The sequence below is a fragment of the Heterodontus francisci genome, chromosome 3 (assembly GCF_036365525.1).
Source record: "Heterodontus francisci isolate sHetFra1 chromosome 3, sHetFra1.hap1, whole genome shotgun sequence".
In the NCBI taxonomy this organism is placed as follows: Eukaryota; Metazoa; Chordata; class Chondrichthyes; order Heterodontiformes; family Heterodontidae; genus Heterodontus; species Heterodontus francisci.
In genome coordinates, this window is record NC_090373.1 from 137,812,195 (window position 1) to 137,839,654 (window position 27,460).

Below are 27,460 nucleotides of genomic sequence, written 5' to 3' on the forward strand. Positions count from 1 at the left end.
CTCTGTAAAAGGACTTTTTATATTTTTCCTTGAAAAACAGGAACAAAATTGTTCTATAATATTACTGAAATAGATATTGAAATATCCAACATTAATACCACTTAACTGATTACTTTCCTTTTTAAACTGAACAGTCATCTAACTGTTGTAATAGTTCAAAACTTAAGTTGATTTAAATCAGTATATAATTTGGTGCATTTGATTAATTTTAACAAAAACATAACAAAGCTCAAACAATTTAAGGCACAAAATTTGTTTGTGACTTGAAGTCATGTCCTGATTTATTCATTAAAATAATGCAGTTAGTACAGCAAGTGCTAGCAGATGTATTCAGAGACTAATGGATTGAAGTGATGTTTTAACATGAGAAAATTGCCTGTTTACTGTATTAGAGTGGGTTTTTCCAGGAACACTGGTTCAGGAATGAGGTACCTGGGATGAGGGACCTCAGCTATGTGGACAGACTAGAGAAGCATGGGTTGTTCACCTTAGAGGAGATTATGAGGAAATTTGATAGAAGTGTTCAATGAATGGTTTTGATAGAACAAATAAGGAGAAACTGTTTCCAGTGGCAGAAGGGTTGGTAACCTTAGAACACAGATTTCACATAATTGACAAAAGAACCACAAGCGACATGAGGAAACTTTTTTTTAAATGCAGCGAGTTGTTGTGATCTGGAATACATGTGTGAAAGCGTGGTAAAAGTAAATTCAATAGTAACATTAGATCATAAGAACTAGGAGCAGGAGTACACCACTCAATAAAATCATGGCTGATCTTCTACCTCAACATCACTTTCCCACACTATCCCCATATCCTTCAATTCCTTTAGTCGCCAAAAATGTATTGAGTTATCTTGAACATACTCACAACAGAGCATCCAAAGCCCTCTTGGGTAGAAAATTCCAAAGATTCACAACCCTTTCAGTGAAGAAATTTCTCATCTCAGTTGTAAATAGGTGACCCCTTATTCTGAGACTGTGACCTCTAGTTCTAGACTCCCCAGCCAGGGAAAACATCCTCCTAGCGTCTACACTGTCAAGCCGCTTCAGAATGTTACATGTTTCAATGACATCAGCTCTCATTCTTCTGAAGTCAAAGGAATATAGGCCTAGTATACTCAATCTTTCCTCAGAGGCCAAACCCCTCATCCCAGAAATCAATTTGATGAAATTTCATTGCACTCTCTGAGGCAAATATATCCATCCTTAGATAGGGAATCCAAAACTACATAGTAAAGGCCTGCTCAGGTCAGGAAAAAGAACCTGACCCGAACCCGACCGAACCACAGTGGACCTGAGCCCAACCCGGCCCGAGTCACCTCTGATTTTGTCCCGAGCCCGACTCGACCCTTCCACCCCTTTAATTACCTTCCGACTCAGAACCTCCAGAAAGCTGCAGTGCATGCGTGATGACATCACTCGCTCACTGCGCAGACTCAGTTTCGTTCCTGACTCCCAGCTCAGGTAAGTTTTTTAATTGCAATACTTAAGAGCAGAGCACTTACCGTGTATGTCCGGCCCGACCCGGACCCGAGCCCGAAAGCCGGATCCGGAAGATGGCCCCCACCCGACCCGAACCTGAGATGTCACCGGGTCCTGTTGGGTTCAGGTCGGGTAGCAGGCCTTTACTACACAGTACTGCAGGTGTGAACAAAGAACAGTACAGCACAGGAACAGGTCATTCAGCCCTCCAAGCCTGCGCCGATCTTGATGCCTGCCTAAACTAACACCTTCTGCACTTCCGGGGCCCATATCCCTCTATTCCCTTCCTATTCATATATTTGTCAAGATGTCTCTTAAACATCGCTATCGTATCTGCTTCCACCACCTCCCCTGGCAGCAAGTTCCAGGCACTCACCACCCTCTGTGTAAAGAACGTGCCTCGCACATCCCCTCTAAACATTGCCCCTCGCACCAAACCTATGCCCCCTAGTAACTGACTCTTCCACCCTGGGAAAAAGCTTCTGACTATCCACTCTGTCCATGCCGCTCATAACTTTGTAAACCTCTATCATGTCGCCACCTCCGTCGTTCCAGTGAAAACAATCCGAGTTTTTCCAACCTCTCCTCATAGCTAATGCCCTCTCACCTATATAACTGCAGTAAGACTTCTTTACACCAATTCACCAATACACCAATTCCTTTGCAATAAAGGCTAACATACCATTTTCTTTCCTAATTGCTTGCTATACCTACATATTGAAGTTCTGTGATTTGTGTACAAGGACACCCAACGCCTTCTGAATACGAACATTTCCCAATCTCTCATCACTTGAAAATGTTCAACTTTTCCATTTTTCCCAAGGTGGATAAATTCATACTTCCCCACATTATATTTCATGTCACTTTTTGCCCACTCATTTAACATGTCAATACCACTTTGCAACCTCTTTGCGTCCTCCTCAGTTTACTTTAGTCCCAGCTTTGTACTGTCTGCAAATTTGGATACATTACACTCTGTCCCCTCAACTAAGTCATTGATATAGATTGTAAGTGGCTGAGGCCCAAGTACTGATCCTTGTAGTACCCCTCTAGTTACAGCCTGCCAACCCGAAAATGATATGCTTATTCCTACTCTCCGGTTTTATATTTATCCAATCCACAAGTCCTAATTTTTTGTAAATAGTTTTTGTGTGGCACTTTAGCAAATGCTTTCTGAAAATATAACATACATACTGGTTCCATCTCATCTATCCTGCTAGTTACAACCTCAAAAACCCCTAACAGATTTGTCAAACATGACTTCCCTTTCATACGTCCATGTTGACTCTGCCCTCTCATATTGCGATTTTCTAAGTGACCTGATGCCACACCCCTCTTAATAGATTCTAGCATTGCGCTACGACTGATATTAGGTTAACTGGCCTATTATAGTATGAGTAAGGACCAGGCTGAATACAGAAAGTTCAGAGGGGAATTAAAAAGGGAAATAAGAGGGGCAAAAAGAGAGTATGAGAACCGACTAAAAGCTAACATAAGGGGAACCTAAAAGTCTTCTATAGGTATATAAATAGCGGACTGGTAGTAAGAAGAAGGGTAGGGACGATTAGAGACTAAAAAGGAGACCCAAGCATGGAGGCATAGAACATGGCTGAGGTAACAAATGAGTACTTTGCATCTATCTTTATCAAGGAAGAAGATACTGCCAAAGTCACAATAAAACAGGAGGTAGTAGAGATAATGGATGGGTTAAAAATTGATGAAGCGGAGCTGGCTGGCTACAGTTAAAGTAGATAGGTCACCAGATCCGGAAGGGATGCAGCCTAGGTTGCTGAGGAAATTAAGGATAGAAATTGCAGCGGCACAATACTAGATCCAAAATGGTAGGGGCTGTATTTCCTGTGCTGGCCCTGATTTCGGTGGCAAGCGGAAAAAATGGCGGACTGCATGTCATGGAGCCGCCACAATCTTCTGTTTGGCAGCTCATTTAAATAGCCGGGTCAGGATGTGTCTCTCTCCCCACCCCCCCCACCCACTTATCATGTGGCGTGGGGTGGGGGGGGTGGGGGCTTTCCGTCCCCAGCAATGGCGTCAACAGCCTGTGCGCAGTTGCTGATGCCATTTTTAAAGGGCTGTCAGCCCGACCGAGAAATGTAAATATTTAAAGGTAAAGTAAAAATAAAGACATTTCTTCTGCCCCTCTCCCACCCCCCAATAACAAGTAAATTAATTATTGGCCCTCTCCACCCCCCCAACACACTGCACCAACTTTCAACTCCAACCCTTCCCACTATCCCCTACACCCATAATGTTAATTTGACCCCTTTCACCACACCCCTACCCCCCACCCCCCCCGCACTGATAAATGTACCTCCTACCCCCTCCCCATTAGCGTGGCACCTCGTTTCACTGGATGGGGATCTGAAGGTGCGGGAGTGCCAGCCACCGAACCAAAGATCTCAGCGGGATATCAGGCGGTGATGTGAGTGCCATTAATTCATTCATTTTAATTTATTTAAATATTCAAATGGTGGGGGGTCATGTTGCCAAGTGGCGGGGTAGGGGGGTGCCGCCAGGAGGTTTTGCTGCCGCTGGTAATATCGGACTGGGCCCTCCCGGGGTTGTGGTGCATGGCAGCCCCCTCCTGGAGGCATCTGCAGGACCCCGCCCCCCCCCCCCCCCCCCCCCCCCCCACAACCCAACGCCTAGTGGAGAACAAAATCCAGCCCTATGCTTCCACATTGGTTCCTTGACATACTGATCTACAAATCTATCTGGAATGCAATCCAGGAACTTATCCTCCATACCTTTACTACAAATTTGTTTTGCCCAGTCCATGTGAAGATTAAAGTCCTCCACGATTACTGTCTTGCCTTTGTTACATGCATTTCTAATTTCCTGATTTATCCTCTGCCCAACACTACAACTGCTGTTAGGGCCCCTATAAATTATTCACACCAGTGTTTTAGGGCCCTTGATATTTCTTAGCTCCACCCAAACGGACGCTACATCTTGATTTTCCCAGCTAAGATTCTTTTATTATCAGGGCAACACCTCCCCCCCACCACTGACTTTCCATTTAGTCAACCTCTTCTAAAAGATAAATATCCTGGAATACTTAGCTCCAAACCTTGCTCTTTCTGCAACTATGTTTCCATAATGACTATTAGATCAAACCCATTTAGTTCCACCACTGCTACTAATTCATCAATTTTGTTGCTAAATCTTTGCACGTTTAGATTTTAGTGCCTGTAGCTTTAACTTTTCTCTATTTGTCCCATGCACTGCTGAACTACAAGAAAGCCCCCAGTGAGTTAACATCCGTAGCACTTAAAGCAGCCAGAAGCGCTGTGCAAATGACTACTGGCAACACCTATGCAGTCATATTCAGCTGGCCTCTGACACCGGAAACATCAGAGGAATACATAATGGCATTAAGAGAGCTTTTGGGCCAATCATCAAGAAGATAGCCCCCCCTCAAATCTAAATCAGGAGACACAATCACTGACCAACGCAAGCAAATGGACCGCTGGGTGGAGCACTACCTAGAACTGTACTCCAGGGAAAATGTTGTCACTGAGACCGCCCTCAATGCAGCCCAGTCTCTGCCAGTCATGGATGAGCTGGACGTGCAGCCAACAAAATCAGAACTCAGTGACGCCATTGATTCTCTAGCCAGCGGAAAAGCCCCTGGGAAGGATGGCATTACCCCTGAAATAATCAAGAGTGCCAAGCCTGCTATACTCTCAGCACTGTACAAACTGCTTTGCCTGTGCTGGGATGAGGGAGCAGTACCACAGGACATGCGTGATGCCAATATCATCACCCTCTATAAGAACAAGAGTGACCGTGCTGACTGCAACAACTACCGTGGAAGCACCCTGCTCAGCATAGTGGGGAAAGTTTTCGCTCGAGTCGCTTTAAAGTTGGCTGAGTGTGTCTACTCTGAGGCACAGTGTGGCTTTTGAGCAGAGATCCACCATTGACATGATGTTCTCCCTTTGCCAGCTGCCGAAGAAATGCCGTGAATGACAGATGCCCCTCTATGTTGCTTTCATTGATCTCACAAAAGCCTTTGACCTCGTCAGCAGACGTGGCCTCTTCAGACTACTAGAAAAGATTGGATGTCCACCAAAGCTACTAAGTATCATCACCTCATTCCATGACAATATGAAAGGCACAATGCAGCATAGCGGCGCCTCATCAGACCCCTTTCATATCCTGAGTCGCGTGAAACAGGGCCGTGTTCTCGCACCTACACTGTTTGGGATCGTCTTCTCCCTGCTGCTCTCACATGCATTTAAGTCTTCAGAAGAAGGAATTTTCCTCCACACAAGATCAGGGGGCAGGTTGTTCAACCTTGCCCGTCAAAGAGCGAAGACCAAAGTACGGAAAGTCCTCATCAGGGAACTCCTTTGCAAACGATGCTGCATTAACATCTCACACTGAAGAGTGTCTGCAGAGACTCATGGACAGGATTGCGGCTGCCTGCAACGAATTTGGCGTAACCATCAGCCTCAAGAAAACAAACATCATGGGACAGGATGTTAGAAATGCTCCATCCATCAATATCGGTGACCATGCTCTGGAAGTGGTTCAAGAGTTCACCTACCTAGGCTCAACTATCACCAGTAACCTGTCTCTCGATGCAGAAATCAACAAGTGCATGGGAAAGGCTTCCACTGCTATGTCCAGGCTGGCCAAGAGAGTGTGGAAAAATGGCACACTGACATGGAACACAAAAGTCCGAGTGTATGAAGCCCGTGTCCTCAGTACCTTGCTCCACGGCAGCAAGGCCTGGACAACGTATGTCTGCCAAGAGCGACGTCTTAATTCATTCCATCTTCGCTGCCTCCGTAGAATCCTTGGCATCAGGTGGCAGGACCGTATCTCCAACGCAGAAGTCCTCGAGGCGGCCAACATCCCCGGCATATACACCCGACTGAGCCAGCGGCACTTGAGATGGCTTGGCCATGTGTGCCGCATGGAAGATGGTAGGATCCCCAAGCGAGCTCGTCACTGGTATCAGACCCACCCATGTCTCCGCTTTAAAGATGTCTGCAAACGCGACATGAAGTCCTGTGACACTGATCACAAGTCGTGGGAGTCAGTTGCCAGTGATTGCCAGAGCTGGCGCCAGCCATAAAGGCGGGGCTAAAGTGTGGCGAGTCAGAGACTTAGCAGTTGGCAGGAAAAAAGACAGAAGCGTAAGGGGAGAGCCAACTGTGTAACAGCCCTGACAACCCATTTTATCTGCAGCACCTGTGGAAGAGTCTGTCACTCCAGAATTGGCCTTTATAGCTACTCCAGGCGCTGCTTCACAAACCACTGACCAACTCCAGGCACTTACCCATTGTCTCTCGAGACAAGGAGGCCAAAGAAGAAGAAGATTTGTCCCATTTGCACACTAGTCACTAATGCCCTACTATCTTTTCCAAGCTCTCTGCACTTTCCTGACCTCTGCTTATTTTTACCCAAATCGCTACTCTGCCCTACAGTCTTGACTTCTGTTACTGTTTTTGAATTTACCGTTTCCTGAATCCTCCCAACACTGCTTCATTAGTTTTAAGCCCTATCTACCACCCTAGTTTTTCGATTCGTCAGGATACTGGCCCCAGCCTGGTTAAGTGGAGCTCATCCCAACAGTGCAGCTTCCTCTTTCCCCAGAAAGGATGGCAGTGCCCCATGAATCGAAACCCCTACTTCCCATGGCAAGCATTTAGCCTTCTAATCTGTTTGCCCCATGCCAATTTGCGCATGGCAGGGATTATTACCGGTGAGGTTCTGCATTTTAATTTGGACCCTACATCCTCAACCTGTCTCAGCAGAACTTCATTTCTAGTTCTAAATATGTTTTTGTGCCTATGTGGACCACGACAATTGAAGAGACATTCTTATCCCTGGCAAGAAAGGCAACACAACCTTCAGAACTACTGGCTGCAGATACAGGTCTCTATGACTATACTGTACCCCACCATTACCACATTCCTTTCGCTCCTCTCATTTGAATGGCCTCCTATACCACGGTGGCGTGATCTGTTTGTTCGTATACCCATCTTCGCAGTCTCATCTACAAAGGTAGCAGGAACTTTGTATCTGTTGAGGCAAAGGCCGAGGCTTCTCCAACACTGCCCCTGTGGTTCCCTTACCTGCCTCACTCAGTCACACCCTCCTATTCCTGACCACTACCCAGAATTATACCACTTCCTAAACTAAGGGATGTAAGTGCCACCTAAACTGAAGTGTACAAATAACTCTCGGCCCCCCACACTGATGCCCTGCCATGTCTACACCTCAGATTCCAGCTCAACAACTCTGAGCTGAAGTTTCCTGAGATGCAGCCACTTACTGCAGATCGCAATGCACTTCACAAACTCCCAGATGCATCTTCTGCACTGCCATCCCTATCTAACCATGTTTTATTTATTTTATTAAAGTTATTTATTTAATCAACTTAGCTTATATTTTCTAGTCCTTTAACTAATTACTTGATCTCATTTGCGTTATTGGTAGATTAAGCTATTTACCTACAAGTTACCCACCCCCCTGCCCCTCCATATGCTGCAACATCACTGTGGTTTTTCTCCCATGCCTCTCATACACAGCTCATTCCTACCACTCCGCTCTCGGCCTCACCCTTTCCTACTGCTCCGCTCTCGGCCTTGCCCTTTTCAAAAGAGAATTGTATAAATACTTGAAGGGAAAAATTTACAGGGCTATGGGGAAAGTGCAGGTGAGTGGGATTAATTGGATAGCTCTACTAAAGATCTGGCACAGGCATGATGGGTCGAATGGCCTACTGCTGTGCTGGATCATTCTTTGATTCTAGGTACGTAGCTTTAAGTGATCAATGATGCAGGATCATCTTCCACCAATCCTGGAAGGCAAGTAATTCTAACAGATATTTGATCTAATTAATAATATTCCCCACTGCTGCCAAAAATACCTATACTGGGATACTAACAGATAATAAATGCAAAGGGAAGAACTGTTTAATTTGAACAAAATAGAAGCTATGCTACAATTTACTTAGGATTCGGCTTACAAAATGATTAAATTATGGGCAATGACTAGCTCAAAAATCAGTATAAAACATGAAAAACACGGTATATTGGTGCTGAAACTTTGTTCATTCTTTTGAACGCTGCAAGAATCAAAGGCAGCAATTGAAAATACATCAAAAGATTATGTTTGAAAATCAGTACCCAAATCTAACAGTAGTAAGCACTCAAAGGTCTGATAGTAGTCATCTGCCTGGTCACATACCTTAATTTTGTCTATATGTACTCATTCAGTTCTTTTACAATAAAGCTTTACTATTAACTATAGAAATCATATAGAATTCATTAAGCAAATTAAGCAATAAACATGTGACCTTTACTAAAACTGAAGATCAGTAAACCACTTTGAAATTTACACATTAAAAAAATTAACTAAATATAAACAAGAACGATTTATCCATTGCTTATTAAATAATCTAATATTGTTCACTGCAGCAGCATAGAGGTGGTCAGATGGTTTATTGCAAGTAATTGAACAATGCAGAAGTGAGAACACGAACAGAATTAAACTTACTCCAACATCTCTTTTGTAGATCACATTTGTTCCTTCCAGTGCAATCTTCCGAAGATTTAAATGGCATCTTGTTTTAAAGACACAGACTACATTTGTTATCAAAATATCCAGTGCAATATCATTGTCCGGTTCCATGGGTATGGCTTGTTATCCAACTGCCCAACAGACAGCATACCATCTAGATAGTGCTATACTAGATTAGAACAACAAAATGTTAACTTCATATATATACACGATAGTACATATATCACAACAATAAGCAAACGTTACTCAATATCTACTGGAGTGCCTTACTCAAAATAGTATCCATGAAACAAATCTGGAAAATTTAGATGTTACTATAGGGAAGGCATATTTTGCTAAGTATACTGCAAAAAGCTATAAGGCACCCCACAATTTTCTGGTAATGCATTTGAGTCAAGAATAGAAAAATACTCACCATGGCCAGCTGGGCAGCCAATTTCTAGAGTCTGAGTAAAAAGCAGATATAAACAACGTCTAGCAGAAAGGATACCAGCAAATCTATAAGTGAAATAAAAACAGTATCTCAGTTTTATTATCAGCTTAATGCTCTATAAATTGCAGTCTGCAAATATAATAGTGAATACCTACAAAGAATACTTACATTCTTAAAAATATTACAGAAAAAAAACTGCAATGGACACTTAGCTCTCGAACATTAAAAGCTGAACATGGATACATTGTTGAAACAGACAAATTATTCGTTAAAATGTTTATCTAATAGATTGATGGTCAAGCTTGTTCTTTTTTAATGCTTTAATTGTAAACACAGATTATACATAGCTGAAAATGATTTATTAATGGTGTATTACTGTCTTCAATTTACAAATGTCAAAAGAACTAGCTTGTGTCAATGTCATTTTTCTTTAACCCCCGAATAAAAATACATGTAACATTATTTGTTTTTTTTTAATTCATTCACAGGATGTGGGCTAGACCAGCATTTATTTCCCATCCCTAATTGCCCTTGGGAAGGTGGTGGTGAGCTGCCTTCTTGAATATAACTAAGTATTCAAGTTATTTCAAAGGGCAGTAAAGATTCAACCACATCGTTGTGGGTCTGGAGTGGTTATGTGACTAGATTAGTAATCCAGAGGCTTGAACTAATGATCCGGAGATATGAGTTCAAATACCACCATGGCAGCTGGGAATTTAAATTTAATTAAACAAATATATCTGGAATAAAAAGTTAGGATCAGTAATGGTGACCATGAAATTATGGATTGTTGTAAAAAAAAACTCATCTGGTTCACAAATGTCCTTTAGGGAAGGAAATGTGCCATCCTTACCCAGTCTGGCCTTTTATGTGACCCCAGAACCACAGAAGTGTGGTTGACTCTTAACTACCCTCTAAAGTGGCCTTATACAACCTTCAGTTGTACTAGGATGGGCAATAAATGCTGGCCTTGCCAGCTACACCCACATCCCGTGAATGAACAAAAATAGGATGAAAGCGAGTAAACAGCAAAGAAAATACAAACTCCAAACATCCTGTCCCATGGCGTTTTGTCAGTAAGCCTAAGTATTAATAATCTTCTTTCCATCTGTAATTCACAAAACTTGCTTTATTGTTTGTTTTGTCAATGAGAAAAAGGGATTTGCTGTTGAGAAAAATCTTGTCTGCGAAAATCCTGACTTAAAGACTTGCAGGAGCCAGGCAGACAATCAAGTGCAATGGGAAAAGGCAAGTATCAATCAGATTCCATTTTGCTTTCCTGAGAGTTATCCGCTGATGATTGGAGGTCTCGGATGCCCAGGACACAACAGTGTAATGAGGGAGGCTGTCACTCCCTCATCTGCATGCTTATTTAAGGTATCAGAGAGAAAAAAACTAGGAATACCTTCTCCACATTACTTCTACCTCAGCACCCACAAGTGCTAACATTTTGCTTCAAGCAATTAACTTTACTAGCATCTTAGCACGCTGCACAAAATTCAACTCCGACAAAATCTATTAACTTTGGGTTAAGTCATCTAACAAAGTCTTGCTAAAAGAAGAATTTCTAACACATGCTTTATTATCACTTCGATCATCAGTACTTCCACTGCAAGCTAATAAATCTCATTCACATCCTTGAAAGCCTGTCCTTCAAGGGACCAATATGCAAGGATATTGAGACTTTCTGCATTCTTGCAGGGTGATCAAACTTTCAGAAGACAGTCTAAACAACCCAAATAGATTATATTGCTCATAAAGTTAAAAATCAGTGCAACATGTTATATGTGAAGTAAATGTTATACCTGTAAGAAACAGAGGATTTCAAAAAGATCATGGGTTATTGAACAGATATCATGGAAGGTTGCCAATTACCTCCTTTTGCAAACAGATGTTCAATAACCGACTCATCCATAGACAGATAACAGCACAATTCCCAATTAGGCAAGTAGAAAACCATTACTTCAGATTTGAAAATCTGGCCAGTTCATAAGAGATTCAATTTTTATATAGCATCTTTCACAACCTCAGGACATCCCAAAGCAGTTGAAAGCCAATTGCTGTAATATAGGGAAACACAGCAGCCAATTTGCACAAACAACAATGAAATAAATGACCAGAACATTTTTTTTAGGTGTTGATTGAGAGATAAATGTTGGCCTAGACAATGGGAAAACTCCCCTGTTCTTCTTTGAATGGTGCCATGGGATCCTTCATATCCACCCAAGAGGGCACACAGTTTAATGTCTCATCAGAAAGACCACCCAACAATATTGCGATCCATCCTAGTACTGAACTGAAACATCAGCCTAAAGTACAGCCTCATGTCTCTGGTATGCGGCTTGAACCCATGACCTTCTGACTCAGAGGTGCGAGTGCTACCACTGAGCCAAGGCTGACACCGAATCAATAAAAGGGGAATACTGACAGTTTTTTGATTGATAACCCAACAACAAAACTGAAGGTATAACTGCAGACACAACTCCAGGTGCCGAGTTTCTTTCCCCATCCTTAATTGCAGTCTGTCTTATAATACAGGAAATAAAGAAATGCAAATGAATTGCTTTGCAAATTTCTGATAAGGCACCTTAGAAACACAAGCCCTTCTTTTTGCTATAAATATTGACAGGTGTAATGACATAGCAGAGAAGTACATGTTGCTTGGTTTTAACAAAAAACTGATTAGATAGCAGTAGCTAAAAATATACCAAAATAGCTGCTTCAGTCTTACTGAAATATTTGTTGCGACTTACATACCAGAGTGGAAACCTCATTCTTGAGAGATGAACCTTATGACTTAGTTCCAGTAAGGTATTCATGTTGCATGGCATTGTAATGATAAGGTGAAAGAAGCCATGGAAATGTTACAATACAGAAGGAGGCCATTTGACTCATCAAGTCTGTGTCCATTCTTTGCTAGAGCAGTCCAAGTCTAGTTCCACTGCTCTACATTTGGGAAACTCTTAGCCCTGGCTCTGACCAACTCTGAATTTACGGGGAGTGTATACAACACATGGGGTTAAATATTAACCTGAACAGTGCTGCACTTCTGCATATCAGATAACTTTGAGCAAAATGCAAATCTGATCACCATACTAAGATTTACCATTCTAAGCTAATAGTCATTTGATAGTACAGAATTTGAGTATTGCTGGAAACAGAGACATTTTGTCAAAGCTTTTCGTCTTGCACTCATCAGGACAAATCGCAAGAATACCAATGTAAGGGAAAGCAACACATAAATACTGTATGAAAAGAGAGTGCTGATTGGTTGGCATGTGGACTCTGATTGGTAGAGGCATTGCCATAGAGAATGCAACAGTTTATGGTGACTGACAGTTAACTGCCAAGCTTTGTTTGAAATCTAATCCAAGCAGCTTGACTCTGAGTGGTCAAGGCATTGCCCTGAGGAATGAACCAGCCAACGGCTGTCATTTATTTGTTTAGCTGAAACAGGCAGTTGGACCTGCCGTGTGGCACATTTGCACGTACTGGAATATACATACGACATACGAATTAGGAGCAGGAGTAGGCCACTCAGCCCTTCGGGCCTGCTCTGCCATTCAATAAGTTCATGGCTGAACTGACTACTGCACATTTCCACATGACCCTCAGAGAAAAAATTTCTCATTTGTCTTAAATGGGCGACCCCTTATTTTTAAACAGTGACCCCCAGTTCTAGATTCTCCCACAGGTGAAACATCCTTCCCACATCCACCCTGTCAAGACCCTTCAGGATCTGATATGTTTCAGTCAGGTCACCTCTTACTCTTCTAAATTCCAGCGGATACAAGCCAAGCCTGTCCAGGCTAATATATGAAGCTACATATATTAATACACAGGGCCCTGTTCTTTGCAGACACAAAGAACATGTACACACATTGCACCTGTTTCAGCTAAACAAAATAAGTGAAAATAAATTTCAAAGTTTGGCAGTTAACTGTCAGTCACCATAAACTGGCGCATTCCCCATGGCAATGCCTCTACCAATTAGAGTGCACTTGTCAACCAATCAGCACTCTCTTCCCATATAGTATAAATTTGTCGCTGTCTCTCACATTGGCATTCTTGCGTATTGTCCTGATGAGTGCAAGACTAAAAGCTTCGACAAAATGTCTCTGTTTTCAGCAATACTCTAAGCTCATCCCTTATTAACAGAACTGTTCAACCTTCTCAGGTAGAGAATTAGACCAAAGACCCTGTCCCCAAACTTTGGGAAGACAAAATTTAATTGTGAGGTACAAATTATAATGGAAACAATAGCAGAATCTACTTGAAGGCTCCTAAACATAATAAGTTTATCTTTTTATTACAGGCATGCAAGCAAAGCAGAAAATAAAATATAGAATGAGAAACAGGCCACATCCCATTGGCACAATTACAGATTTCCTTTGTTAATCTCAGAAACATGGGCAATTTAAAAAGGAGAGAAAATTCTTGTGTTTCTTCCAGATCCGAAAAAGACAATCAAGCAAAACCAAGAGATTATCAATGCAAAATGGCATTCCCATGGTTTAAAAGACATTAAACCAGTGTTCCAATGAATATCTATATTAAAAATCTTACATCTGCATACCCTTCTAGTCCACAGAAGTTTACTTTCGTTGCCACATTTTTGTGTCAACTTTTCCAATTCTAAATTCCTATGTCCACATTTCTAATGTAAATTGTTCATGTAAAATTGCAACACTGTAATTACACTCTCCTCCACCAGTGGTACCACTGTATCTCCTTAGTCTGCACCTCCAGCTCCTGAATACTACAGAAAAATTCCAACACTCCAAACAAGTTCACTTCTACGCTTCCCAAATTGCTGTATGTTTTTCTGGTTAACTATAGATATTATAAAAAATAAATAAGGACAGAATGCATAACTTTAAAATCAGACTAAATTACATCTTTAGATCCTGGTCCAATTTATTCCCTATCCTCTAACCCTGTTTCACTAGAAGACCATGTTTGGTTCCAACCCTCAGCATACTATGCCATGAAAGATCAACTCATTAGTTCAATAATAAATATATGTTTTGGATCCAGCTCACATCACATTTCAGGTATCTTATTTCAAGTGTCAAAAGTATGAATAATAAAATAAGGCCAGTAATTCTTGATGATTTCCTGATCTTGATAACCTGACACTTCAAGCCAAAGGCAAGAACTGGACAGTTATAAACAGCTTGCAATCTAAAATACTTCTGCCAACAATTAGCCTCAAACTGATTCCAACATTTAGACCACTACCTCACAGGGTGGGGAGGCGGGGGGGGGGGGGGGGGGGGGGGGCGGTGGTGGTGAATGGTAGTTGTTGAGAGCGAGGGGGGATAGGGGTGACATTTCTCGCCGGAGATCTTCCATAGGCCAGATTGCCCAAGTAGGAGTGCTCCCACCGCACCCCACCCCAACCAAGCCTGCAGGGAGGCCGCCTGGTTCTACTGGCCAATCTCTCCAAGTGGCAGGACTCCCAACAGCTGCTGGTAAAATACCAGCAGCAGCGGGAAGAGGTCCTTCAGTGGCTTTCCCTGCCCCTGACAAAACTGAATGGCGGTGGGAAGGCCAAGGGCACTGTCTTCATCCACTATTTTCTGGGTCCCCAAGCCACGCTAGGGATGATAAAATTCAAACTATACATTAGTTTGTTTTTGAATGCCAGATGTATTCAGTCAGTTCCTGTGCAGAAAGGAAATTGGTTCAGCAAATGTTGCTGTTTGGAAGGTACAAGACATTACATGTTTGCTGAGGAGATAAAGCACAAAAATGCTTATTTTTGGTCCACAGATTTTTCAGGCAACCCGCATGCTGATTTTCTGACTAGAATTTCAAATGATAAGATCAAGGCCCAAGAAGGTTCAGGCCAATTCAGATCCCTGAAATGCTTGATTTTCCCAATAGGTTGTGGGATTAGTACATGAGCCAGATGAGCATCTGAATATTACCGAGCCCACCTGTGTAAGGGAGCTAAATTAATAACATCTATAAACATTCATGGATAACACTATGTCTGGCAATGCCATATATTTTCAGGTGTTTGGGGCAAGGTTCGATTTAATTCAAAGGATTTTTTGTGCAGGGGGCACTGAAGTCCAGATTTAGCTGACTTGGTACAGTATAGTCACAATGTTTTCCAATGCCGCGTTCCCATTCGCATCAGACTCAATCACAATACAATCATGACTACGGATTTAAAAAAGAACAAATTATTTGTAGGCAGCTTTGTTTTAGTCTTAACATACAAAATTGAAGAACCTCAAAGTTATTGGGGTGATGACCATCCCCCATAATTAACACTGCTACTAGTTTGAAATACATTACCCTTGGTGATAACAAATTTACAGTACCACCTCGTCACATTTTCTATATACCAAATAACTTCCAATGCAATATCATTCATTGACAAGTGAAACAATTAAAGCCAGCTCATTTGCGTAGCAGTGATATTGGGATGCTATAATTTTTTTTTTAAACTAGCTCTCAGAAGGATTACATTTTTCCCCAGCTATAAATTTTAAATGAAATATATTAATAGGTCTTCATCATCTCTCATAAGTGTATGATATATGTCCAAGCCACAATATGTGATAGTGTGTGGCTTGGGAAGGTGATGGTGCTGCCATGCACCTGCTGCCCTTGTTCTTCAAAAAAGGTGGAGGTCCCAGTTTAGGGAGGTGCTGCTGAAGAAACTCGGGCATCATATGGATAGTATACGCTACTGCCAGTTGGTGTTCAGGCTAGTGGATGAGGTTCCAATCAAGCAGACCACTTTGTCCATGAAGGTGTTGATGCATGAGTGTTGTTGCAACTGCATCCAGCCAGACAAATCAAGAGTACTCCATCACACTCCTGGCTTGTGCCTTGCATGGTGTGGAGAGGCTTTGGGAAGTCCAGTGGTGAGCCACTTGCTGCAGAATACCCAGCTCTTGATCTGCTCTAGTGGCCACACAATTTATGTGGTTGATGGTGAGGATTCGGCAATGGTAATGCCACTGAATGTCTAGAAGTGGTTAGGTATGCTTGGTGGAGATAGTCATTGCCTGGCATTTTTGTAGTATGAATATTCCTTGCAGCTTATCAGTCCAAGCCTGGATATTGCCCAGGTCCTACTGCCTGCAGGCATGGACTGCTTCATTATCTGAGGAATTGCAAATCAAGCTGAATGATTAGATTAGATTAGATTAGAGATACAGCACTGAAACAGGCCCTTCGGCCCACCGAGTCTGTGCCGAACATCAACCACCCATTTATACTAATCCTACACTAATCCCATATTCCTACCAAACATCCCCACCTATTCCTACCAAACATCCCCACCTATTCCTATATTTCCCTACCACCTACCTATACTAGTGACAATTTATAATGGCCAATTTACCTGTGCTGTTATAAGCAAACAGCCCCATTTCTAACTTTATGATGCAGGGAAGATCATTGATGAAGCAGCTGCGCCAAGGAAGTCCTATGAAGCAAAAACAAGAAATGCTGGAATCACTCAGCAGGTCTGGCAGCATCTGTGGAAAGAGAAGCAGAGTTAACGTTTCGGGTCAGTGACCCTGAAGTCCTATGAAGTCCTGGAGCTGAGAGGAGCAAAAGATTGAATGGACTCATTAAAAGGGGGCTGATCTGGATTAGGAGTTCAGTTCAATAAAAGTACAGTAAAAGCTTTGTTATGTGGTTCTATTATCCAGAATTTCCGAAATCATCCGAGGCTCGTCTCCCAATGCCGCGTTTTCCCATGCTCAGCTGAATGTTCTTGGCATTAGTACTGTGGTTAGTGATGCTGCAGTCATCTTAGTGGTGCTGCTAGCAGTCCATCTCGTTGCGTTGCTGTGCCTATGCAGTATCGCGACTTATCTCCCCATCCATGCATTAAGGCATCCAATAAAGCATCGACAGGAAAGGGGAAAAGCGGAAAAGTGTTGTGTCGATGCTAAACCAGAAAAACAGACATTTGCGGGCATCTTGAAAAAGGTGGAAATCGTAATGTGTTGATGAAGGAATATAATGTTAGTTCGGCTACCATATACGACATCAAGGGACAAAAAGACCAGTTGTTAAAATTCTTTGCTAATCCTGAGACTAATAAAGCTATGGAACAACACCGTGCTCTACATAAACCTAAATTAGAGCAGCAAGACAGTGTGTTATACGATTGGCTTTCATTGAAATGCTCCGAAGGTGTCACAGTCTCAGGCCTAATGCTCACTGCAAAGGTAGAAGACTTTCATAAGCAAATAGAATTAATTGACTGACCATGTGCATTTTCCGATGGATGGCTTTTTTGCTTTAAAAGGCAGCTAGATACAAGCGGTGAACAAAAATCAGCTTGCCATGAGACTACAGAAGAGTATTATGATTTCTTCAACAAATTAATTGCTGAACATGATCTATTCCCAGAACAAATTTCTAACACAGATGAAACAGGCCTATTTTGGTGCTGTTTGTCTAATTCTACCCTATCAGGTTCAAATGAATCTCGTGCTGCAGGTTTTAAGCAAAATAAAGATAGAATAACTGTGCTTGCATGTGCTAATGCTGTGGGAACATACCATGTGAAGCTTTTGGCAATCAGCAAATATAATTATCCTAGAGCATTTAAAAGGTGTAAAGCAATTACCTGTTGATTACAAAGCATAAAAAATTGGTTTCATTATGTTTTTGTACCTGTAGTGAAAGAACATTTTGGAAAAATAAGAAAACCTGAAGATAACAAAGTTATTATTTTTTTTAAATTAGACAATTATCAAGCTCAACCTTCATGTATCGAAGTTAGTGTCCAGCAATATTCTTACCAACTTCCTGCCTGCACCTCATTGATTCAACCAATGGATCAGGACGTCATCCAGAACATGAAATGTTTTTACAGGAGAGATTTCCTAAAGGTTATTCATTCAGGAAGGCACAATCCGAAAATTTCAATCAAATTATAACATTAAAGGTGCAATTTTCAATGTGGTAGAAGTTGTGCATGGAATTCAGTTAAAGGTGAAACATTAAGGAGGGCTTGGAGAAAATTGGAGCCATGTTATGTTTGCAGAAGTGTCTTCTGATGAAGAATTTGAAGGCTTTAATGTTCACCATAAAAAAATACAATATCTCAAATTCTTGTCATGCTGAGGGATGTTCCTTCTACAAACCCAATCAACCAGCTTAGTGAAAATGATGTAGAAGACTGGTTTAAAGCTGACAAAAAGGTTGAAGTGACACATTGTTAGTGATGCAAAAATAATAGTGTCCTGAATCCTGAGAAAGGCAGTCTTGTTATTCTACACATATGCAGCTACATATATCACACTCTCCTTTCATGCAAAAAAGACATGAGGCAAGTAGGCAAACTGATATCTGAAATCTTTTCAAAAAAACTTCCAGAGCTTTCCTTTGCTCATACGAACATATGAATTAGGAACAGGAGTAGGCCACTCGGCCCCTCGGGCCTGCTCCGCCATTCAATAAGTTCACAGCTGAATTGATTACTCCACATTTCCACTACCCCCGATAACCTTCCACCCCCTTGCTTATCAAGAATCTATCTACCTCTTCCTTAAAAATATTCAAAGACTCTGCTTCCACTGCCTTTTGAGGAAGAAAATTCCAAAGACTCAACCTGAGATAAAAAATTTCTCCTCATCTCGGTCTTAAATGGGCTACGCTTATTTTGAAACAGTGACCCTTAGTTTGAGATTCTCCCACAAGGAAAAACATCCTTTCCACATCCATCCTGTCAAGACCCCTCAGGATCTTATATGTTTCAATCAAGTCACCTCTTACTCTTCTAAACTCCAGTGGATACAAGCCACGCCTGTCCAATCTTTCCTCGTAAGACAGGCCACCCATTCCAGGTATGAGTCTAGTAAACTTTATTTGTACTGCCTCCAACGCATTTACATCCTTCCTTAAATAAGGAGACTAGTACTGTACACAGTACTCCAGATGTGGTCTCACCAATGCCCTGTATAGCTGAAGCATAACCTCCTACTTTTGTATTCAATTCCCCTCGTGATAAACGATAACATTCTATTAGCTTTCCCAAATAAGTGCTGTATCTGCATACTAACCTTTTGTGATTCATGCACTAGGATATGCAGATCTCTCTGCATCCTCTCACCATTCAGGTAATATGCTTCTTTTTTATTCTTCCTGCCAAAGTGGACAATTTCCCACTTTCCCACATTATATTCCATTTGCCAGGTCTTTGTCCACTCAATTAACCTATCTATATAACTTTGTAGTCTCCTTATGTCCTCTTCACAAGTTACTTTCCCAGCTTTCTTTGTCATCAGCAAAGTTAGCAAACATGCCTTCGGTCTCTTCATCTAAACCAGTTATATAAATTGTAAAAAGTTGAGGCCCCAGCATAGAACCCCGTGGCACACCACTCGTTACATCTTGCCAACCAGAAAAAGAGCCATTTATGCCTAATATCGGTTTCCTGTTAGCTAACCAATCTTCTATTCATTTTACCCCCTGCACCATGAGCTCTATTTTCTGCAATAGCCTTTGATATAGCACCTTATCAAATGCCTTCTGGAAATCTAAGTACAATACATCCACCAGTTCCCCTTTATCTACAGCACATCGAACTCCCTCAAAGAACTCCAATAAATGGGTTAAACATGATGCCTTTGCCTGATTACCGTGAATTTTTCTAAATGGCCTCTTTAATCACATCTTTAACAATAGCTTCTAACATTTTCCCTAAGACAGATGTTAAGCTAACTGGCCTGTAGTTTCCTGCGTTCTGGGTCCCTCCCTTTCTGAATACATTCACTATTTTCCAATCTAAAGGAATCTTCCCCAAATCTAGGGAATTTTGGAAAATTAAAACTAACGCATCAACTATCTCACTAGCCACTTCTTCTAACACCTTAGGATGAAGTCCATCAGGACCCACGGACTTGCCAGCCCACAACTGCAACAATTTGTTCAGTACCACTTCCCTGGTGATTGTAATTTTCTTGCGTTCCTCCCTCCCTTCCATTTCCTGACTCACAGCTATTTCTGGGATGTTACTTGTATCCTCAATAGTGAAGATCGATGCAAAATACCTGTTCAATTCATCTGCCATCTCCTTTTTAATCCATTATTAATTTCCCAGACTCACTTTATATAGGACCAACACTCAGTGTTAACTTTTCTTTTTTAAATATCCATAGAAACTCTTACTATCTATCTGTCTTTATATTTCTAGCTAGCTTTCTCTCCTACTCTAATTTTACCTTCCTTATCAAACTTTTAATCCTTCTTTGCTGTTTTTTATATTCTGTCCAATCTTCTGACCTGCCTCCCATCTTTGCGCAATTATAGGATTTTTCTTTAAGTTTAATACTATCTTTAACTGTTTTAGTTAACCACAGATGGCAGCTCCCACCCTTGGATTTTTCTTTCTTGTTGAAATGTATCTATTCTGTGTATTCTGAAATATCCCCATAAACATCTGCCACTGCATCTCTGTTGACCTATCCTATTATGGGTGGCACAGTGGTTAGCACCGCAGCCTCACAGCTCCAGCAACCCGGGTTCAGTTCTGGGTACTGCCTGTGCGGAGTTTGCAAGTTCTCCCTGTGCCTGCGTGGGTTTCCGCTGGGTGCTCCAGTTTCCTCCCACCTCCAAAAACTTGCAGGTTGATAGGTAAATTGGCCATTGTAAATTGCCCCTAGTGTAGGTAGGTGATAGAAGGGTGGGGATGTGGTAGGGAATATGGAGTTAATGTAGGATTAGTATAAATGGGTGGTTGTTGGTCAGCACAGACTCGGTGGGCCGAAGGGCCTGTTTCAGTGCTGTATCTCTAAATAAAGTAATAAAAATAAATCCCTTAGCCTAATTTGCCAGTTCACTTGCACTTGCTCTGCTTTCATGCCTCATAATTGCCCTTATTTAAGTTTAAAATACTAGTCTTGGACCCACTCTTCTCTCTCAAACTGAATATAAAATTCAATCATATTATGATCGCTGGTACCTAGAGGCACCTTAACTATGAGGTCATTAATTACTCCCATCTCGTTTCATAATACCTGGTCTAGTATAGCCTGCTCTCTGGATGGCTCCAGAGCGTATTGTTCCAAGAAATTATCCCAAAAACATTCTATGCACGCATCTAGGCTACCTTTGCCAATCTGACTTTTCCAGTCTATATACAGGTTAAAAATCCCCCATAATTATCGCTGTACCTTTCTGACACATCATTATTTTTTCCTTTATACCCCGTCCCACAGTGTGGTTAATGTTAGGTGGCCTGGACACCACTCCCACAAGTGACTTCTTGCCTTTATGATTTCTCATCTCTACCCAAAGTGCTTCTACATCCAGGTCTCCTGAACTTAGGTCATCCCTCGCTATTGCACTAATACCATCATTAATTAACAGAGCTACCCTTCAACCTTTTCCTAGCTTCCTGTCCTTCCTAAATGCCACGTATCCTTCAATATTCAGGTCCCAATCTATGTCATCTTGCAGCCACGCCTCTGTAATGGCTATCAGATAGTACTTATTTATTTCTATTCGCGTTCTCAATTCACCAATTTTGTTTCAAATGCTACGTGCATTCAGATACAGCGCCTTTAGTTGTGTCCTTTCATTTTTGAAACAGATACAGTACAGATTTGGTCCCTTCACCTGCTACATCTAGTGTTTTAGTATAATTTATACATGAAGTTTTCTGTTCAAAAATTCTAAGCATCTTTAGGTGCCTCAAGATTTTTGTATTGTACATCTTGTTCTTTGCATGCAATCATTTCTCTTAAAATTAAAACTATTGCATTGTATTGTCTTGGTAGTACGACTCTTGATTAACCAGAACCAGGCTAATGCCCTGGGGGCACAGATTCAAATCCCACCACGGTAGCTGATGAAATTTAAATTCAATTAACAAAAAAATATAAATCTGGAATTGAAAGCTAGCTTTAGTATTGGTGCCATGAAACTATCACCGATGGTTGACTAATGTCCTTTAGGGAAGGAAATCTGCCAAACTTACTTGGTCTGGCCTACATGTGACTCCAGACCCACAGCAATGTGTTTGACTCTTAACCACCCTCTGAAGTGGCCTAGCAAACCACTCAGTTGTCAAGGGCAATTAGGGATGGGCAACAAATGCTGGCCTGGCTAGCGATGCCCATACATCCCATGAAAGAATAAAAAAAAGTAAATTTAAGTTAGTTTGATACTAAATATCTTAGAAGAAAGAATTTGCATTTATGACCTCAAAACATCTTAAAGCATACCACAGCCAATATGTACTTTTGAAGTGCGGTCATTGTTGTAGCGTGGGGGAGAGAAACTTACATTTACATAGTGCCTTTAACATAGTGAAACGTCCCAAGATGATTCACAGCTGTATATAATCATACAAAAAGTGAATGCCAAAACAAAGGAAATATTAGGAGGGGTGCAGGAGCAGAGGTACCTGGGGGTATATGTGCAAAAATCGTTGAAGGAGGAAGGGTAGATTGAGGAAACGGTTAACAAGGCATATGGAATCCTGGGCTTATAAATAGAGGCAAGAAAGTTATGGTGAACTTTAATAAAACAATGATTCGGCCTCAACTGCAGTAGTGCCCAATTCTGGGCAGTCCACTTTAGGAGGTATGTGAAGGCATTCGAGAGTGTGCAGAAAAAATTTACAAGAATGGCTCCAGGGATGACGGATTTCATTACAGGGATAGATTGGCGAAGCTGGGGTTGTTCTCCTTAGTGAAGGCTGGGAGGAAATTTGATAGAAGTGTTCATAACCATGAGAGGCCTGGACAAAGTCGATAGGGAGAAGCTATTCCTATTGGCAGAAGGGTTGAGAACCAGAGAACACAGATTTAAGGTGAGTGGCAAAAAGAACCAAAGGCAGCATGAGGAAATACTTTTTTTTTTAAAAAGTGAGTGCTTACGACATGGAATGCACTACCTGAGAGTGTGGTGGAGGAAGATTCAATCATGGCTTTCATTGGATAATTGTCTGAAGAGAAAAAAATTGCAGGTCTGTGGAGAAAAGGCAGGGGAGTGGGGCTAACTGAGTTGCTCTTGCACAGAGCTGGCATGGACATGACGAGCTGAATGGCCTCCTTCTGTGCTGTAACTGTTCTATGTTTCAAGGATTTGGACAAGAAAGGAATGTTAGGTTGGAGCAATAGTTTGGAAGGACAGAGGGATCAAAAATACATTTTTTGAAATGGAAAATAACAGTAGTTTTGAGAGGGAGGGACAGTACTCAAGGAAAGGGAATCCTTTGCAAAGTCAGCTAGCACAGCGACTTGAAAGGGAGTGTTAGCTGGTCAGCTTACATTGGGAGAGAGAGAGCAGCAGATGGGTTAGATACACAAGACAAGAACCTGAGATGAGAAACCAGGGACTGAGAGAAACTGGGGAAAGATCCAGGTTGAGCTTAGAGTAGGCTTGGCTATTAGGTAGGAAGGAGGGAAAATAGCTCAGACAACAGAATGAATGGTCTCAATCTTAGTGTACATTCAGTCCACAAACTCTTTGCATGTTGGAGGAGAGAGCTGGGGATGGGGGAGGGGGCGGGGGTGGTGAGATGGTAGTCAGTGGAGCGGGGTTTAAGAAGATGGTTGATATGGAGAAAAGAAAGCACTACTATTTTTGCATTTAAGAATGACTCTGGAGTAGTGAGCAGTTTTGGCATAAGAAAGTGAGGCCAAATTGTGCTTTTTATGTAGCCCAGCTAAATCTGGCGCTGGACCATCAAACCAGTTGTGTGTTATACAAGTGCAAGTGCACAATTCTCAGACTTAAAAAGAAGCAAAGATGGAAGCCATATCAAGCAGAATGAACACAGTAGGAGAGAGTAAAAGTTTTGCTGCAGACATCAAAAGGTGTTGGACAGGGAGTGCTGATCTGTTCAACAGCTGGGAAAAAAGTGTCAAATGTAGGACCAAAGGGTGGATTGTTGAGGGTTAAAAAGTGTTCTTTTAATAACTTGGCAGGAGTGGCAGAGTGAGGGAAGTATTTTTTCCAGCAGCAGGCGCAGAAGGAAGTAGGGGTGGAAGGGATCAGGGAATATAGGTAGTGAAAGATACTCGCAAGTGGTTGGAGAAGGACATGTCTATGATCAAGGCCAGAGGAGTAGAGGCCATGTGGGATGGCAACAGATAGCTGCAGGCCTAAGCGAATTCAAGCCGAGGATAATGGCAAGAGCGTAGGAAAACAGTGGATGGTTTGGGGTCAGGATGAGGGTGCAAAATGCCCAAGATGGGATAAATGAAATATGGCATAACTAGGCGTAGGAAGGGAAGGGTCAAGGGAAGAAAAAGGAGCTAGAAGTATAAGGCAGGGGTTTGGTACAACAGTCAAAAATGGATAAGGAGAGAATTCAGGTTGCATAGGCATAACAAAGACTAGAGGTAAAGAAGCAGAAAATATGAAAACAAAAACAAATTTATGCACAGTAAGGTCCCATAACAGTAATAAAAGTTACCAGATAATCTTTTGCTTTGGTATTGGTCGACTGATAAGTGTTTGCTTGTTTGCCAACTTTACCTGCTCTTTTTGAATAGTACCATGGGATCTTTTGCATCCCGTCAAGGCAGCTTTGATTTAATATTGCATCTAAAGGATTACACCTCTGATATTGCAGTACTCTCACAATACTGCAATGAATTGTCAACCTGGATTGTGTGCTTAAGTTTGTGAAACTACAACTTCTTGACTTAGAGGTGAATGTTACTACTGGGCCACAGTTGACACTTGTAAACTTTAGGGTCCCACCTTAGCACAGACATCTGCGAAAATTACACATGAAAAGTGCAATCCAAAGCAAATAAAAAACATCCAGAGAGCATAAAACAGGTCTTTATTTCAACACTATTCATCTGGGATCTCAATAGAATATAAAAGTACGTTTAAATGATAACTGGTTACTGGCAATGAAAAGGCTCTGGATTCACAAGTGAGGATTTTTTTTTTATTTAATGCCTTCAACAGAAAAGGCAAATAGATTACACTGCATCTTGTACACCACATAAGAACATATTTTAGTATGCAATTTAAGTGAAATAAACTAAGAATTTCAACATGAGGTGGGTAACTGTGAAATCTGCAGAAGGAACCTATCGTTAGTCAAAAACAGAGTGAAGCGGCACAATAGCCATGTCGCGCTTATGATCATTTGTTCAATTCCAGGCAGGCAAGAACTCTAAGCAATTGTCTAAGATCTCCAAGCCACATCAGATAGCTAGTTTTGCAACATTGTGCTCCGGATACTCATTACAAATCTGGCTAATTGTGCCAAGCTTACTTGTAAAGGGCTGAATTTTGCTTGTTATCTCATCAAGCAGCTGGCTGATGTATACCCAACACAGCATCTGTTGTATATTCTTTGCCCTAAGTTAGAAGACACTTTCCCCAATTTCTGCTGTTTTAATTACGTCCCTTTCCAACTTTTCTTTTTAAATTGGTTAATGCAATGTGGGCGTCGCTGGCAAGGCCAGCAGTTATTGCCCATCTTGAATTGCCAGAGGTAACTGAACCGCTGTAGTCCACGTGGTGTAGATACACCTACAGTGCTGTTAGGAAGGAGAGTTCCAGGATTTTGACCCAGTGACAGTAAAGGATCTATTTTAGGTAGCTCCTTGAATATTGACAGCCTTTTATAAGGTAGCCTTGTGATACTCCTCAAATGGAAGCAAATTCAAATCAGGTGACTTCTAGGTTTTTTGATTAAAAAAAAAGGCCCTCAGCATGCCGTATTTGTAATTCAACAGAGGATTTTACCCCCTCCTCATCCTTCAAATCTTGAGGTTCATCTTCCTCCTGAAGCACGATACAATTGTTGGCTGGAATTTGGATTAATTATCTGCAAAAATATGAAGTAGATATTACAAATTAAGATGTATTTTAAAGGCAAGTGCATAAATCTTGTGAACTTTCTTTGGTGTTACCATCAGGAATTGAGAAAATGAGGACAAAGAGCACTACATGAGTTGACAATTTAAAAATAATTTTCATAACAGGTTTGTCTACATTACATGTGGTTATAGAAAGTAACTTACCAGATTTCAAAAGCCAATGCAGTTTCACCCTTCCACTGTTTGCCACTCTCCATTCAGCAGCAGTCTTTCTTTCATGACACATCTCCACCTTGGCCTTCTATTTCAGAAGTGTATCATGAATTACCTTTGAAACATGCCACCCTTTTTAAGATCATTCAGAAGCTGCCTTACATTCTTCAGCATTCCTAATAATGAATTGCGCAAGGGTTATTTGATGGAAAGAATAGCTCAGTCATTAACACCTAGATTGGTATTTTGTTGGGGATCTGAGACACTCTCTTTTTCTATAAATTATTGGTCAAATATAGGATCTCTTTTCTGACTAAAAGGAGACATTTATTTCCACCTTCATGGTTAAACATGGCTTTCTTCATGTTAATACCATTTTGCTATAGATACTCATTAAATGTCAAATGCCTCGCCAAAATGTGGGCATCGCCGATACGATTATGGTATGATTATGACATTGGATTTCTCAGGTTACATTAAACAATTTACTGAATTTAAAATGATTATCCACTATTTGTACATAAAAGGTCAGTAAGCTTCCATGAATGCCCATATAATAACACAGGGACTAGTGGATGGAGTACTACACCCAGTAGGGTAAATAAATTGACTTTACATCAATGGAGATAAATACATTAACACAGCATACATACAGTTTCATTTCTAACAAACATACAAAAAAAAAGTTCCATTAGCCAAAGTGCACTAGCACAGCACAATGTACACGGGGTGTATAAGCAGCAACATTCTGTTTCAGCACTGGGTGAACACTCCTGTGACTTGTAGGTTTGTCAATATGCAGAATTTGATACTGAAGTGCATAAAGGAATGCAACAGTAATATTAGAAAAATCCTCTTACATCAAATTAGTGGGATACCACTACAGTAATATGTACGTCCATATGTACTGCTCTTGAAATCAAGAACAGCGTGCTTATTCAAATTACACAATTACTCTGGATCGCTTTCAAAATCATCTAGACAGTTTGAAG

The 27,460-nt window shown here is 41.4% G+C and overlaps 1 protein-coding gene across 4 annotated transcripts in view; it reads right to left on the minus strand.

Annotated features, from left to right (window-relative positions):
• tbpl1 (TBP-like 1) overlaps positions 1-27,460 on the minus strand; it is a 68,068-nt gene that overhangs the window by 28,906 nt on the left and 11,702 nt on the right. The window contains exons 2-4 of one of the 4 annotated variants that reach the window (XM_068026354.1): positions 26,460-26,556; positions 9,457-9,539; positions 9,018-9,210 (exon numbers count right to left, since the gene is read on the minus strand). In XM_068026354.1, the coding sequence (XP_067882455.1) occupies positions 9,018-9,152 (135 nt within the window). In that variant the 5' untranslated portion in view covers positions 9,153-9,210; positions 9,457-9,539; positions 26,460-26,556. Of the gene's footprint in view, positions 1-9,017; positions 9,211-9,456; positions 9,540-26,459; positions 26,645-27,460 lie in introns of all 4 variants that reach the window. The other 3 variants (XM_068026350.1, XM_068026340.1, XM_068026343.1) reach the window with 3 other exon arrangements.